Consider the following 14,297-nt stretch of genomic DNA (forward strand, 5'->3'; position numbering starts at 1 on the left):
CCCAGCCCCCATCCTCCAGGGAGAGTAGGGGGCTGGAAATGGATAAGTGATCGATCAAGCCCAAGTAAGGAAGCCTCCATAAAATCCCAAAGTATGGGGTTCAGGGAGCTTCCACGTTAGTGACCGCATCCATGTGTACTGAGAGGGTGACTCACCCCACCTTCCTGGGGACAGTGCTTGCATTCGAGATGCCCCCCTGGAACGCGCCCTGTGAATCTCTTCCCCTGGCTGTTCCTCTATGGCCTTTATCACATCTTTTAATAAATTGGTAAATATAATGGTTTTCCTGAGTTCTGTGAGCCCCTCTAACAGATTAATCAAACCCGAGAAGGGGAATCATGGGAAACTGCAGCTTACCACCAAGTCTGACCGAGGCTGTGGGTTCCCTGGGGACCCCCTGCTTGGGGGGGGGCACTCCCCAGGGACCGAGCCCTTCACCTGTGAGGCCGGCCGCTACCTCCAGGTGGACGGTGCCCGAACGCAGCAAAACTGTGGGACACCCACCCGGTATCACTCCGGATTGTTTTTTTTTTTGGGGGGGGGGATCCAGAAACGTCAGAAGCAAAGTGTTCCATGTGAAGGTAAAGGAGAGACACACACACACACAGGAGGTGGAAAACTGACTTTTCCTCACACACCTGTCTAAAGAACATTCTTCTGTCTGCGGACATTTCCAGACCCAGCCCTTGGATCCCAAGTTGAAGGTGAAGTCATAAGCGCTGGGAAGTTTAAACACAACACACGTCCCAACAAACACCTACACCTGCACGTAGGCGCGCCCTCGTCTGCACAGCACCTGCACTTACCTCTGAACGTGCACAGGTTGCTCGTTTGCGGTCTGGGCCCTGCTCCCTGGAAACCTGACTGTCCGCCTCCGAGGAATGTCCAGTGACTTGTATTAACTCCTTGCTTGCTTCTGTTTCTTTTTAATTTTTTTTTTACATTTATTTATTTTTTTTGAGAGACAGAGACAGAGCACAATTTGGGGAGGGCACAGAGAGGGAGACGCAGAATGCAAAGCAGGCTCCAGGCTCCGAGCTGTCAGCCCAGAGCCCGACGCGGGGCTCGAACTCACAAACTGTGAGATCATGACCCGAGCTGAAGCCGGACACCTAACCGTCTGAGCCACCCAGGCGCCCCTGCTTGTCTCCATTTCAACCCGGGGTCAACGTAAAGTCACCTAGTCTCCTCGGCACACCCCCTGTCCCCGACCTTGGGTTTCAATAGGCTCTCCAGACTCTGGGTCCACGGTGCACCTGACGTTGGGTGAGGTGCCCCCTCGAGTCTGCACTGGTGCCCCGTGGGGCCAGCACATGTTAAGGACTCCCCGATGGAGCCCACGCTTCCCTGCGGTCTCCAAGGGAGGGTGCCACCAGCACCCAGAAGGTGTCATGCCAAGCTCACAAACTTGGCGTCCGAGTCCCGGGGGTGTCGCGCTACTTTGCAGTGTTACCAGCCATCCGGGCGTTAGCAGAGTTGGCTGACGCGGTTAGTAGCGTCACACAATTGCCTGGGGAAGGTGAATGCCGTCTCGGGTGCCTAAAGAAGCTATGGTTCCAGCTCTCCACCTACACGCTTGGCGAGAGTCATTTTGGCAGATGCCCCCCTCTTGGGGTCACTTCTGACGTCTCCTCTGCCGACTGCACTGGTCCGGGTTCTCCAGACACACGGGAGAGCTTGCTCCCCCCCCCACACACCCTCCGTCCCCCCGGGCCATCCTGAGAGAACACAGCGAGAAGGCAGGAGGACCTCCCCAGGAACTGCACTGGCCGGCACCTTGATCTTGGACTTCCCCGCCCTCAGAACCGCGAGGAGTACGTTTCCGTGGGCTAAACCGCCCCCGTCTGTGGTGTTCATGTTACCGTGGGGCGAGCGGACTGAGGTCCCTCAGGGAACAGACACGGAGCGAACAGGCGAACCGTGTGTGGACTGAAATGCAGCTTCCCAGGTTCCCGTTACGTGAGGGCCCCCCCGAGCTGTGGAAAGCGTGGGCAGGCTTAGACCAGGGCTACTCCGTCTGGAGCCCGCGGAGGGGCTCAGGAGGGGGGCTCTGCCGATGTGCACTTAGGGCTTTCTGGGCAGTGTCCCGTGGAGATGGTCCGTAGCTCACGTTGGCTTCACAGAGGGGCCTGGGGCCCACAAATAATCAGAACCACTTCCATGGGGACTCCTGGGTGAGGCGGACACACAAGCTCTTGCCAGACGGTGCGTCCCCACACCTCCCGAGAAGACAGTCTCAAAACGGAGAGGTTACGATCGGGAGGGCTGGTTTGTGAAGATCAGAGCTCCGGTGAGGGAGTAGCATCTCTACCTCCCTCAGAAAACAAAAGGAGACCCCGCTGATTCCTAGGAGATAAGGGGATTAGCAAGTCTTCAAACAGGTGCCGTGGGAGCCCCGGGGACAGACTAGCTCAAGCACGGAAGAGAAAGGATGATGTCAGGTGCCGTGTGGCTCTGGGGGAGCCGGTGGCACCCCCCCGGTGGCACTGCACACCCAAATGTGTCTCGTGATGCCGTTAGGTCCGCGTGTCTGAAGAAAGAAGGGCTTCATCTCTACGGCCCCGTCTACGCGGGGCGGCCTCTGTCAGGGAGACACCTGCCTTGGTTGTGAACAGCCCATTCCTGCTGACGGCTGGCGAGCCGGGCTGAGGCGCGCGGGTTCTGGGGACGCGTCCCGCTTACCCTGCCGAGCGCACAGGCAGCCAGCCCCTTCGGCGAGGCGGAGACCCAAGCCGCATGGGGGTGCCCCGTGTTCGAAGCTGGGGTCCGCCCTGCCAGCGGCAGGCACCCAGGAGGAGCCCCGGGGCAGCTAGGACGTGCTCCCCGGGAGGGCCAGGGGCCGCTCCAGCCCCAGCCACGTCGTCAGTTCTCGGAAAGCATTCTCTGCCTTAAGTTCTCAATCGCATCATCATTTTTTGAAGTTTATTTATTTTGTGTGTGTGTGTGTGTGTGTGTGTGTGTGTGTGTGTGAGAGAGAGAGAGAGAGAGAGAGAGAGAGAGAGCACGAGCAGGGGAGGGGCAGAGAGAGAGAGAGAGAGAGAGAGAGAGAGAGAGAGAGAGAATCCCAAGCGGGCTCTGCACGGTTAGCACGGAGCCCGATGTGGGGCTCGATCTCAGGACAAGACCGTGACCTGAGATGAAATCAAGAGTCAACCAACTGAGCCACCCGGGTGCCCCCTTAAATTTCTGCTTAAAAAAAAAAAAAAGATGGAGATTATAAATTCAGATTGATGTTACAGTAAGAACAGAATAGGACAAAGGGTCAAAACGTGGCTGCTGGGGGCCAGCGGGGAGGGAGGGACGGACGGGGGGGGGGCAGGAAGCACGTCGGGGCAGCGAATGTCTTCTGTACGATGCTGTAACGATGGCTACAGCTCAGCGTGTCTGTCCAAAGCCACAGAGGGAGCCCGAGTGCACACTGTGGGCTCTGCGGGATGCTGATGGGGCAGTGGAGGCCTGTCAGCTGTGACACACCGACCCCCCGGCAGGATGCGGATGGGGGGGAGGGCAGCTGTGCCGATGCGGGGGCAGGAGGCCAACGGGAAATCTCTGTACCGCCCCCTCAGTATCACTGCAATCCTAAAACTGCTCTAAAAAATACCGTCTATTAATAAAAATAAAGTTAAGCAGCAGGGTAAGTGAAAAAAGCGGGACCGGGTCGCATGACGGACTGCACCCCTGACCCTGAGCTTCCTGGCAACCCAAGTAACGAGCAAAACAGACCCCGCGTCCACTCTGCTCAGGCCCTCCTCCCCCGAACCCCACCGGGCAGAGGCAGGCACCGCAAAGCCCCCTGCGTTCATGGGGTCCGGGCGGCTTTTCAGAGAGGCTGGCCCAACACCCGGCCCCGCTGGGCTCAGCCAAGCGGCCGTGGGGGGCTGGGGGCTGGAATCGGGACGTTCTCGCTACCCCGGCAGAGTGTCGGGTCACGCCTCGCGCTCTCTGGCCCTCGGTCAGGCCAGGGCCCTTGGTGACGAAGGCCTAAAGAGCGGTGGCCCCCAAATCGGCCGGGGACGGAGCAGCCCGGTCCAGAAGGGCCTCTGGCGCAGATCCTGAAGCTCCTTGTGTGCAGGACCAAGTGGTTCCTGCTTCCCTGTGGTGTTTACGAGCACGGAGTGAGGAAGGCTCTGGGGGACCCTGCCTGGGCTGAGACAAACCACCGTACAATTTAAAGGCAGCGTGGTTACGTAAGACTCAGCGAGCTGTGGGTGCCTGGGTGGCTCAGTCGGTTGAGCGTCCGACTCTTGATTTCGGCTCAGGTCACGATCCCACGGTTCGTGGGTTCGAGCCTGCGTTGGGCTGTGCGCGGACAGCACGGAGCCTGCTTGGGATTCTCTGTCTCCCCGCCCACCTCTCAAAAGAAATAAACTTAAAAAAAAAAACCAACCCAAGACTCAGCCAGCCGTACAACAGAGAGCGTTCCTTCCCCAACAGAAGAGAGTCAGTGTAGTGCAGGTGGTGATGGGGAGTCCAGGGACGTGGCAGGGACGTGGGGTGGGGTGGCTGGGCTGGGGTCTCCGGGAGGAGGAGGACATCCCGGGAACAGACGGGGGAAGGGCTCCCGCGCAGAAGGGAGGGTGCCGGCAGGGGCGGCCAGGCGGGAGACCAGCTGGTCCACGAGAAACACTGCAGGCGCCCAGCGAGGAAGGGGGAGGGAGGGCTGGGCTGTGAGCAAGAGGTCTGGGATCGACGGAAAAGGGCGGCGCCGGCCCCAAGCGCGCAAAGGAACGCTGGTCTCTCCGAGACGCCCCTTGCAGAGGACCGCGGCGCACGGGTTTAGGAGACGCTACCTGCTCCAGACGCCCGCAGAGATCGAGAAGGCCTGGAGGCGAAGCGCCCCAAACCCGCGAGAAGCAAGGACGGGAACGGGAACGGGAACGCGCGCTGCTGTTTCAGGGAAAGGACCGCCAGTGAGGGGCAGGCCCGGGCCCGTCCGTGTTCTGGGCGGTTCCGGCTCCCCGCGACTCTTCCCCGGTGCCGCGTGGGCACGTCTGCAAACTGAAACACGCGACGTATGTTCCACCAGCCGAAGGCGCATTTCTCGACCTTAGCTCGACGTTGGAGGTCGGTCCCTTGTTTCTCTGAGACAAAAGGGGGCAAGCGGTGAGCGGTCTCCTGCAGAGCACAAGACAGCGCCTCGCCCGACTTCCCACGTGCGTTACTGCCGGACCGCAGACAGACGGACGGACAGACGGCCGCGCGACCGAGGTCACTCGGCCCCCGCCTGGGCGCGCCCGCCGGCCACGGCCCTCCTGCTCACGGTCACCAGGGAACAAAGGAGGCCGCACACGACACAGCTGCTTTGGGCAGACGTGGAGTTTATTCGCTGCGGTTCCTTGGCGCTCGTTTCCAATGCCAAAAAAAACCAAAACAGAACAAAACAAAGAAACAAAAATACAAATGCAAGACAACTGGGATAATAATTATAAGTTTTTTGAAACCCTGTGGACAACTTTCAGTCATTTCTTTATATTTTATATTTTGACAAAACTTTTCTTTTTTTTTAAACAAATACAAAATAATCTAAAAGGAGAAAAACTATACACGGATTATGTACACCTCTGATAAATAGACGAATACTGACGCAGGGGCCTCTCTGCTATCTGCCAGAACCGGGGCACGGGACCCGGCCGGCCGCAGGCATCCAGCCCAGCCCCCCCCCCCCCCCCCGCCGCCCTCACGAGCCCCGGTAGGACCTGTATGAAGTGGGGGGCCCCAGAGGGTACCCCGCTCAGCACCCCCTTCGTGCCCTTTTACGGAAGCGATTTCCTCCGAACGGTGCCGGCGGAGCAGGGGTGGCGCGGCCCGAGGAGACCGCCAGCCCCTCTTCCGTGAGGCAGCGCGTGCACCGCCTGGTCCCCGGCCGTTTGGGGGCGCCGGGATGGCCCGGGCCAGGCGCCATCCAGCCCGGACGAGCGGCAGGAGCGGCCCCGAGAGTCCCTGAGAGAACAGCAGGACGACTGCCTTTCGTGGCTCCCTTCACACCGTAAGTTAGGAGGGGCGAGGCCAGCTCCAGTTGAGGCCGGCCTCGTCACCCCTCGCCCCACCTGCCTCTCGGGGGCCCCCCCCAATATGCGCCCAGGGCGGGGCCGGCTTTGAGGCAGAGGAGCCGAAGACCTAAGGTGATCAGGGAGGACCCCCGTCCTCTAAAACGAGGAGGAAGGTCTGGGGGACGGGGAGCCACCAAGTCAGAAGCAGATCAGCCGGAACCTCGCTGGGGTCACCGTCCTCACAGTTTTGGTTACTGGGTATTTAGCTCAAGGAAAAGGCTGACCTTGCATCTTAAAGCCCAACAAGAAGGATTTGGAAAGAGAGAAGATGAGCGGCCGGGACCCTCTCCTCCCCTCGGCGCCCCCGGCACTTGGAAGGGAGACGCGGGCCGCCGCAGGCCGCGGGGCACGGAGTCCCGGCCGGGTCGGAGCCCCCGCGGCACCCGCCAGGTGCCCGGGGACCTGCCGCCCCGGAGAGGCCACCACGCCGGGCAGAACGCCGTGCAAAGGCGCTACTTTAACTTTTTCTTTCTTTTAAAACACAAAAATATATCTTTATAGTACGTGGCTTGTCTTCCGTTCCACTTTTTTCTCAGCATATGCTAATATATCGGCACGTGTATTTTCGGTGCAGGGTTGAAGGCTTCTTCACAAGGAGATAACCGAGAGGTAACCAGTTGGCTTCGAGCTCCGCTGTCAGACCTGCCGAGCGAGAGACCTGAAGGGCGCGGGTTTGCCGACGGGCTGGGCTCTGTTCTTTCCGGAGAGAAAGGCTCAAGACCCCCCCGCCGCTCGGGCATCCCCGCCCTCCCCGCCGGTGCCACCGCCTACCCTCTCCCACTTAAAAACAGACAGCGAGAGCTGAAGCCAGTGTCTAGGAATCCGGGGTGACTCCCAGCAGGTGACGCCCCTGCTCGGCAGCCCGGCCCCGCCCGTGGGGGGGACGGGAGACAGAGCCCAGGGCCTCGCACGCCTCGCACGCCGGGGGCCGCTCACTGCGCAGGCTCAGTGTCTTTTCGTGGAGGAGACCTTCTTCTTCCGCGCCGCCAGCATCTCATAGAAAGGGTCCCTGCTGATGGCTGCTCTGGACACAGAGAGGGGACAAAAGAGACAAGACTGAGAACAGGCCCGGAGACGAGCCCAGGCTGGGGTTCCTGCAGTAGCACGGGTGCCCCCTGCCCCGCTCGACGGCCACCGCAAAGGCCAAGGCAGTGGGGCCAACCTCCACGGGGTCCACACGACGACCGAAGGAACACGAGCTTCGAGAGAGACACACGCTGCGTGTGACGAGACGATTCCGGAGCGTTTCCTGCCTGTTTCTACCTAGACTTACGGGCAGCATGGAACCGCGTTCCAGCCCAGAAGGACGAGTGTGGCACCGGAGCTCCACGAAGACCGTGGGCGCCACACTACCCAACCCGTCCACGGCAGGCGGTCTGTCCCGGGCCCACCGACTCGACAGCCGCGCAACTGGGCCGTCCACACCCTCGCTGGGCCCTCGGGGAGCGGCCGGCCAGGCCTGCTCCGCTCTGTGTGCACAGCCCGGTGAGGAGGGAGCCTGTGTCCCGGCCCTGCCCCGGAGACACCGCGCAGAATGGTGACGGCAGGGCCGGCCCCGCGTCACCGTCACTCCCGGCTCGCAAGCAGGTTGCGGCGCGGGCGTCCTGAAGCCTTCCGCGAGCGGACTACTTTCCACACGAGCTCGCAAGCCCCGCCGACCTGGGTGGATGACCGCTCGGCCAACTGACTGCGACCTGTTCAACCGAGGTCACGTGTCCCTGAGGAGTGTCTCCACGGCTCCTTGGGGCAGCGAGAACCGACAGTCCCCGGCACGTGTCCCGAGGGCACTTGCCACGAAGGCATCAGTTAAAGTGTCGGGAGCCACGGCGCCGAGGCTGAGGGCCGCACGGCCGCCAGGAGCGCGGCTTCTGGAGTCACGGGCTCAGTCTGAGCACCAGCACCACCCCTGTGGCTCTGGACACTGGGATGGGCCTTGCTGTGTGCCTCAGTGTCCTCATCTGGAAAACGGGATGCCTCTATTCCCCAGGCTGCGGTGAAGGGTAAGGAGACGGCGCCCAGAGAGCACAAACAGTGTGAACCCCGCACCGGAGACGAGGCGGTGCTGGGCAGAGCGGCCCCGGGGAGGGCCTGTGTGCACGCTCCCTGAAGGACGGAACGGTGGACCTGACTTCGCACAACGCCCAGCTTCCCCGGCTGCAGAGCAGACCATCTGAAAGAGCAGCGCGGGGGAGGCCGTGAGCGGCCACAGAACAAAACACGCTCTGATGCCCCCGTGATCACACAAGGGGTCCACAGCCCGTGGGCCACGCACACACGGGGGCGTGGGAAAACTGCAGAGGGCGCCTCAGACTGGCGAATCAGCTATCAGGACGACCGTCCATTCGGCTGAGGGAGTGAGTTGTATCCCTCACCTCGAACCACATACTAAAAATAAGTTCCCTAAGGATTAAAGAATTAAGTGCTTTTTATAAGATGTACGGTAAAAACAGAGCGTGGGATACGTGGACGAGGGCCACTCACTGCCCAGGATGCCCAGGGCACGGCGACTCCCCTGCCCAGACCTCAGTGGAGGGCTTTTAAGTGTTTCTTCAAATGCCGGCTAGCGAACACACCGTGTACGTCTCGTCTCACGTTTACCATCTAGTGACCAGCCCTTCCCTGGGGCACCCCGTGCTCGCCACAAGCGGAGGGCTCTGTCTCGTTTCTGGTGATGACGACCCAGCGTCCACAGGGACACTGGAGCCTCGTCTGCTGGGCAAGGGTCACACAGGGCCCCTGCAGATGCCACACAGCGAGGGGCGGGGGGGAGAAGCTACCAGGGCCCGGGGTGCGCTGAGCATGCCCACCACGTGACCCGGTCTCACCCCCAGACGTCCCGGGAGCCTTCCCCATCGCTCCGAAGGGGTGGGAGGCGTGCCCAGTCACCAGGGAGCCCGCCATTCACCGCCGTGCCGTGGGGAAGCCGAGGTCTGGCGGGAGGGCAGGCGGCGCGCCCAGGAAGGACTTCCGGGCTGACTCTGGGGGAGTCTGTCCTCTGCCCCGCCTTCACTCATCTGTTGGCTGTTTCACCCTGGCCCTGCCACCACGGCAGACTCCAAGCCACAGTGCTCCCCCCTCAGGATCAGGCTGTGGCCCGGGCGGGAGAGCGCCCGTCACAGGGGCCGTGCGGGGCTGCGGGGCCTCAGGTCACCCGGTCCGGGCCGCCCCCCTGGACTCCGGGGGAGTCACAGAGCCCGGTAACGAGCAGACTAAGGAAAGGGCCGGTGACGCCTGGCGGACCAAGCACCCGACGGGGAGAGCAAGGACGCGCTCTCAGAGACAGCAGCCACACCACACACGCGGGCACGATGGCCGTCTGGACAGGCCCCACGGAGGTCCCAGGGAGGGAGGAGGCGGCTCGCCACATGCGGACAGCCCTCGCCGCAGTCACCCCCGCACCGTGCCGCTCAGCCAGGCGGGCAGAGCCGAGCCCGGGGCCACTGCTGTCTGTACCTCCGTAACCCTGACAACCCTGTTCCCTCCCCACAGCGCAGCCGTGAACGGTGCGAGTCGGTCTTGGGACCCTGGGTCGCACCCATGTGACTCTGGGCAAATTACACGACCTCCACGGTCCTCAGTTTCCTCCCCTGTAAACGGGACAACGTACCACCGAGGGAGACTCACGAAACGTGATGATATTTTATCTCCACTGAGCTGCCGTCCTGAAAACGAGACCTGCTTCCTACGACGTGGGAGACCAGCTGGACAAATGGCACCTGTGCCTGTCAGCCCGGTCACCCACCCCCTCCTCGGGTCTACGAGGTGCACTTTGGGAAGCCTCGGTTTGAGGTGCTCTCTTAAACACGCTGTCGTGGTCAAGCAGCTCAAGACCCACTGAGGGGCGCCTGGTGGCTCAGTCGGTTAAGCGTCCGACTTCGGCTCAGGTCACGATCTCGCGGTCCGTGAGTTCGAGCCCCACGTCGGGCTCTGTGCCGACAGCTCAGAGCCTGGAGCCTGCTTCGGATTCTGCGTCTCCCTCTCTCTCTGGCCCTCCCCCCGTTCATGCTCTGTCTCTCTCTGTCTCAAAAATAAACGTTAAAAAAAATAAAAAAATAAATAAATAAATAAAGACCCACTGAAAAGCAGCCTGGGAATTCCAGCTCTCACACAGGACCCAGGACAGAGGCGGGAGGCACTCAACAGCCGCAGCAATAAAGCATTTGAGAGCGGCACCTGGGTGACTCGGGAGCCCGAGTGTCCGACTCTTGACTTTGGCTCAGGTAATGATCCCAGGGTCGCAGGACTGGGCCCCGTGTTGGGCTCCTCACTGAGCATGGGCCCTGCTTAGGATCCTCTCTCTCTCTCTCTGTGTCTCTCTCTCTTTCTCTCCCCCCCCCCCCACCACTTGTACTCTTGTTCAAAAAAATAAATAAATAGAATTTGAAAAGTAAGTGCCTGAGAGAGGTGAGAGCCCTCGTCAGGGGAAAGCAGGTCTATTTTTCAGATGCCACCTACTTGATGCATTTAATCCACTCGTCCTTCTCCTCGGGCGTCGGGGCTGAGATGCGGTAGACCGTGTGGTTCCCTTCCACCACCCGCCCATCGGCCTCGGTCTTACAGGCCTTGATTACTTGGTCTTTGTTGTCGGGGATGTAGAGCTCGAAGCAGTTCTGAGAATCAGAAAAGAGAGGGACAGAGCGACAGAGATCTGAGAGAGCTGCCCACCGACACAGAAACAACGTTACTTTACTCCTCAAAAGACTGTCCTGACCTCCGTAAAATACAGGCAATGCGGATTTCCCTACGGGGAAGAGGAGCCTAGAGGTGGAAATGTGCAGAACGCAGGCTGCACGTCAACAAGGCTGATGGCGAAGGTACCAGCCAGATACACACACGTCTGTCCTGCTCCCAACAAACCGAAAGCAGGGAGAGCCGGACGTCACAGGGATGCGGTTTGGCCCCCGCCCCTGCCCCCAGCCGCGTCGCCGGACTCCCAAGGAGAGGGATCTGTAAGGTACCCGAAGGGCCTCCCACGAGTGGCCCCATCACGAGCGCCTGCCACTGCCTTTTAAGCAGGGACAATTCCATCCCTCGTGTGACACTCAACAGGTGACACTAAGCCACACGGACAGAACGAAGAGGTCACTTACTGCCTCATCTTTGGTTTGAACACGGAAGATAGTTTTAAAGGCAGGCCACGTTAGAGGAACGACGCTACTTTTCAGTTCTAAGTGGATCTTTGCAATTTCAGTCCTTGTCAAAGACCCGCTACACCCGTCCCTTTTGTCCCCCTGCCCCCCGAATACTCACTGGTTTTTTGGAGTCTTCCACCTCCCGGATACTCAGATTCTCTAACGGGATGATTCCCCGGGGCTCCTTATCCTGCAGGACAGAGACATGAAGCCCTTACTTCTGGCGTCACAAGCACGAGCACGCATCCTACCGCATTGCTCACCCACAACTCTCCCGGCTCCTCTGCTCCTCCCCCGTGGCCTCGAGCTCACAGATCTGCTCTAGGGCCCACACCCTACGCTCTAGAATCAGAAAAGGGTCAGAAATGTACGGGTATGGGGCCCCCTGTAACCAGAGGCCTCTGCAAGGAGAACGCCCGGGGGAGGCTCCTGAAAGACTGAATGTGGCAAGAGCCCACGGGAGGCCCACAAGCGGGGAGCACGCTGGCCGCTCCCACTCAGGAGACCACCCTGCTTCTCTGCCTGGCCCCCCGCCTCATCTCATCAGCCTGCGTTCCAGTGTCGGCAACCCCGGGAAGCCCTGGTCTCACTCCAGGTGCCCTGCTCGGTGCCCCCCAGATGCCAGGGGCCGAGCTGTGTGTATAGACTCACCCCCCGCCCCATCTTCCCCCTCGCCAGACTGCACCATCTTCAAAGAGAAACCGCCTTCCTGACAACCCCACGGACATCTAAAAATGCACCTAAACTCCTGTCCGGAACAGAGCTACAACACCCCTGCCTGCCCTCGGCCCCAGTGGCCCCCCTCCAGCACTTCCCCTCTTGGCAAAGGCCCCTACACACACACACACACACACACACTCTCTCTCTCTCCCCGCCTGCCAGACATCTGATGTCAACCTTCACACCTCCCTCTCCTGGATATGCAGCCAACCGACAGCCAAAGACTTCGTTCCAAGTTCAACAGTGTAGCTGGGCACCAAGCTCCTGCGGCAAATGTCCCTGAGACTCTGTGCACTCTCGATTTGCAGATCCAGGTTCCTTTTCTTTTCCAGGGCGTGACCCCACATAACACAGGGTGTCCTTGCACATGCAGATGCCAGGATCTGGGTACCGGGATCACCTTTCTCTGTCCTCCAGAACTGGCTACCTTCTCTCGAACTGGTTTAATACTTGTTTTTTCCAGATACTAGCTCCCTGACTGTCTCAACCGTTCCTCTACGTTAGGGATTTTATTCTCGGCTGATCTGTTCTCCTTAAAGTTTTAACTTGTTAATACGTTAAGTTACAAGCCTACGATTACACAGCTATATTCTAAATACATCACTGCGATTCTCATTTGTTTTCCAGTCTGAACCTGGGGCGGAGGGGTGGGGGGTGGGTCGGACAGTTTGTGTTCCGGCCCCTTCCACGGTCTCACGAGAGCACGGTGAGCCAAGGGCAGGGCCGCCTCAGACACCTGCCGAGCTGCAGCTCTCCTTGGGGACTGCGAACGTCCAACATCAGCTTGGGGCAGATATAATGCTTGTGGACGCACACCCCCGGTGGACAGTTTTCCCAACTGAGTTTACAGCCCAGAGCCTTCCCTGACGCTGCAGAGTGAGGCCCATCTTCTCACTCTTCCCACGTCACCACTCCCTCCCCAGCGTCAGACTTTACTGCTGGCCAATCACAAGAGGGACACAGTTCTACTGGGTTTGCTTCTCTCAGGCTCAGGGCAATGCGGAGGCAGCGGGGGCTTCACAGAGACGCCCCCGCCCCTGCTGGTGAGCCGAAGGGGTCGTCCCTCTTCCCGTCCCCGCCCCCACCCCCCCCACCCCCCCGCTGCTACTGGATCCCGTCGCTGTTCTAGGTGATTCTGCGTGGAAGTTCTGCCCACCACGTTAACTGTGAGGCCCCCTCAGCGTCTGCAGAAACCTCCCTGCCTTCCGACGGCCTAACGCAGTGCTGGCACCGAGTGCAGGACTCCATGATGCCGCCGGTCAGCACCCCGAAGGACACAGGGTTCTAGAATCTCACTGCACCGCCACGGAGACTGAGCCAGTGCTCGGGCGTATCGTGTTCGCGTGCCTGTCTGTGTTTCATTCTGACCCGGAGAACAATGAAAAAATCCAAACACGACTTTTAAGATGTCCTCAGTCTTGAGATCGTTGAGGAAAAAGGCAAAATCTGGGCTGGGCGGGGGATGGGAGGGGACAGAGAGGAAGGTACCACGCTGTTCTGAGTGGTACTTTGGGGGTGAAACAGGCAGAAAATGACTGTCTTAAGTGGTTCCCTCTCGGAACGAGTGCCTCAATCACAGGCTGATACACACTCGCCGCGTGAGAAGTTACACCCGTATGGCGTCCACGGTGAGGGAATGCCACCAAAGAAAGCCACCTGGCAGCGTGGCCAGCAACGTGCCGGGGCCGCGGCTGCTCCTAAGCTGTGCACCCGGGACTTTCATCTTCCATTTAAGTAACGCTTGTTCCGCCTTTGCTACTAAAGACACTTCCTCGTCCTCACTGCCACAGGAGGGTCAGAACAGACACCGGCTGTCCCCAACTCAGCCGCCCTGATTCATCCAAGGCACAGGTCCCACCAGAGACGTGAGAGAGGATCGAGTTGCAGGTGGGGAGCTGGGCTGGGCCCCAGCCGACCCGCCAGGCTTTCAGGGGGCTGCATCAGAGGGAGCCTCAGAAAAGGTCTTATCTTGTAATCTTCATTCTCATAGGCTCTTATCACAAGAGACTTGGGGTGCATGGGTGGCTCAGTCAGCCGGGCGTCCGACTTCGGCTCAGGTCACGATCTCACAGTCTGGGAGTTCGAGCCCCGCGTCGGGCTCTGTGCTGACGGCTCAGGGAAGCTGCTTCGGATTCTGTGTCTCCCTCTCTCTCTGCCCCCTCCCCTCCCCCCACGCTCTGTCTCTCTGTCTCTCAAAAATAAATAAACGTTAAAAAAACTTTTTTAAAAACTTACACGTAACACGGATTTACAGTTATTATTCCGTTCCCGCTGAAAACCAACAAAACTTGCACGCTTCAAGAAAACTTCAGTTTAAAACTGCAGGTGGTTTCCCGCCCCCCCATCTCATTTCACTTTCTCCCCTCTTAGGCCTTTCACCCCTGGACTGCCTCTC

The 14,297-nt window shown here is 59.9% G+C and overlaps 1 protein-coding gene across 3 annotated transcripts in view; it reads right to left on the reverse strand.

The window, feature by feature from the left end:
* Positions 1-5,298: 5,298 nt before the first annotated feature.
* CYTH1 (cytohesin 1) overlaps positions 5,299-14,297 on the reverse strand; it is a 79,165-nt gene continuing 70,166 nt past the window's right edge. For 2 of the 3 annotated variants that reach the window (XM_030295487.2, XM_030295486.1), the window contains exons 11-13: positions 11,301-11,372; positions 10,506-10,660; positions 5,299-7,074 (exon numbers count right to left, since the gene is read on the reverse strand). In XM_030295487.2, the coding sequence (XP_030151347.1) occupies positions 6,996-7,074; positions 10,506-10,660; positions 11,301-11,372 (306 nt within the window). In that variant the 3' untranslated portion in view covers positions 5,299-6,995. The remainder of the gene's footprint in view (positions 7,075-10,505; positions 10,661-11,300; positions 11,373-14,297) is intronic. The other variant, XM_030295485.1, reaches the window with a different exon arrangement.

The sequence above is a fragment of the Lynx canadensis genome, chromosome E1, assembly GCF_007474595.2.
Source record: "Lynx canadensis isolate LIC74 chromosome E1, mLynCan4.pri.v2, whole genome shotgun sequence".
NCBI lineage: Eukaryota > Metazoa > Chordata > Mammalia > Carnivora > Felidae > Lynx > Lynx canadensis.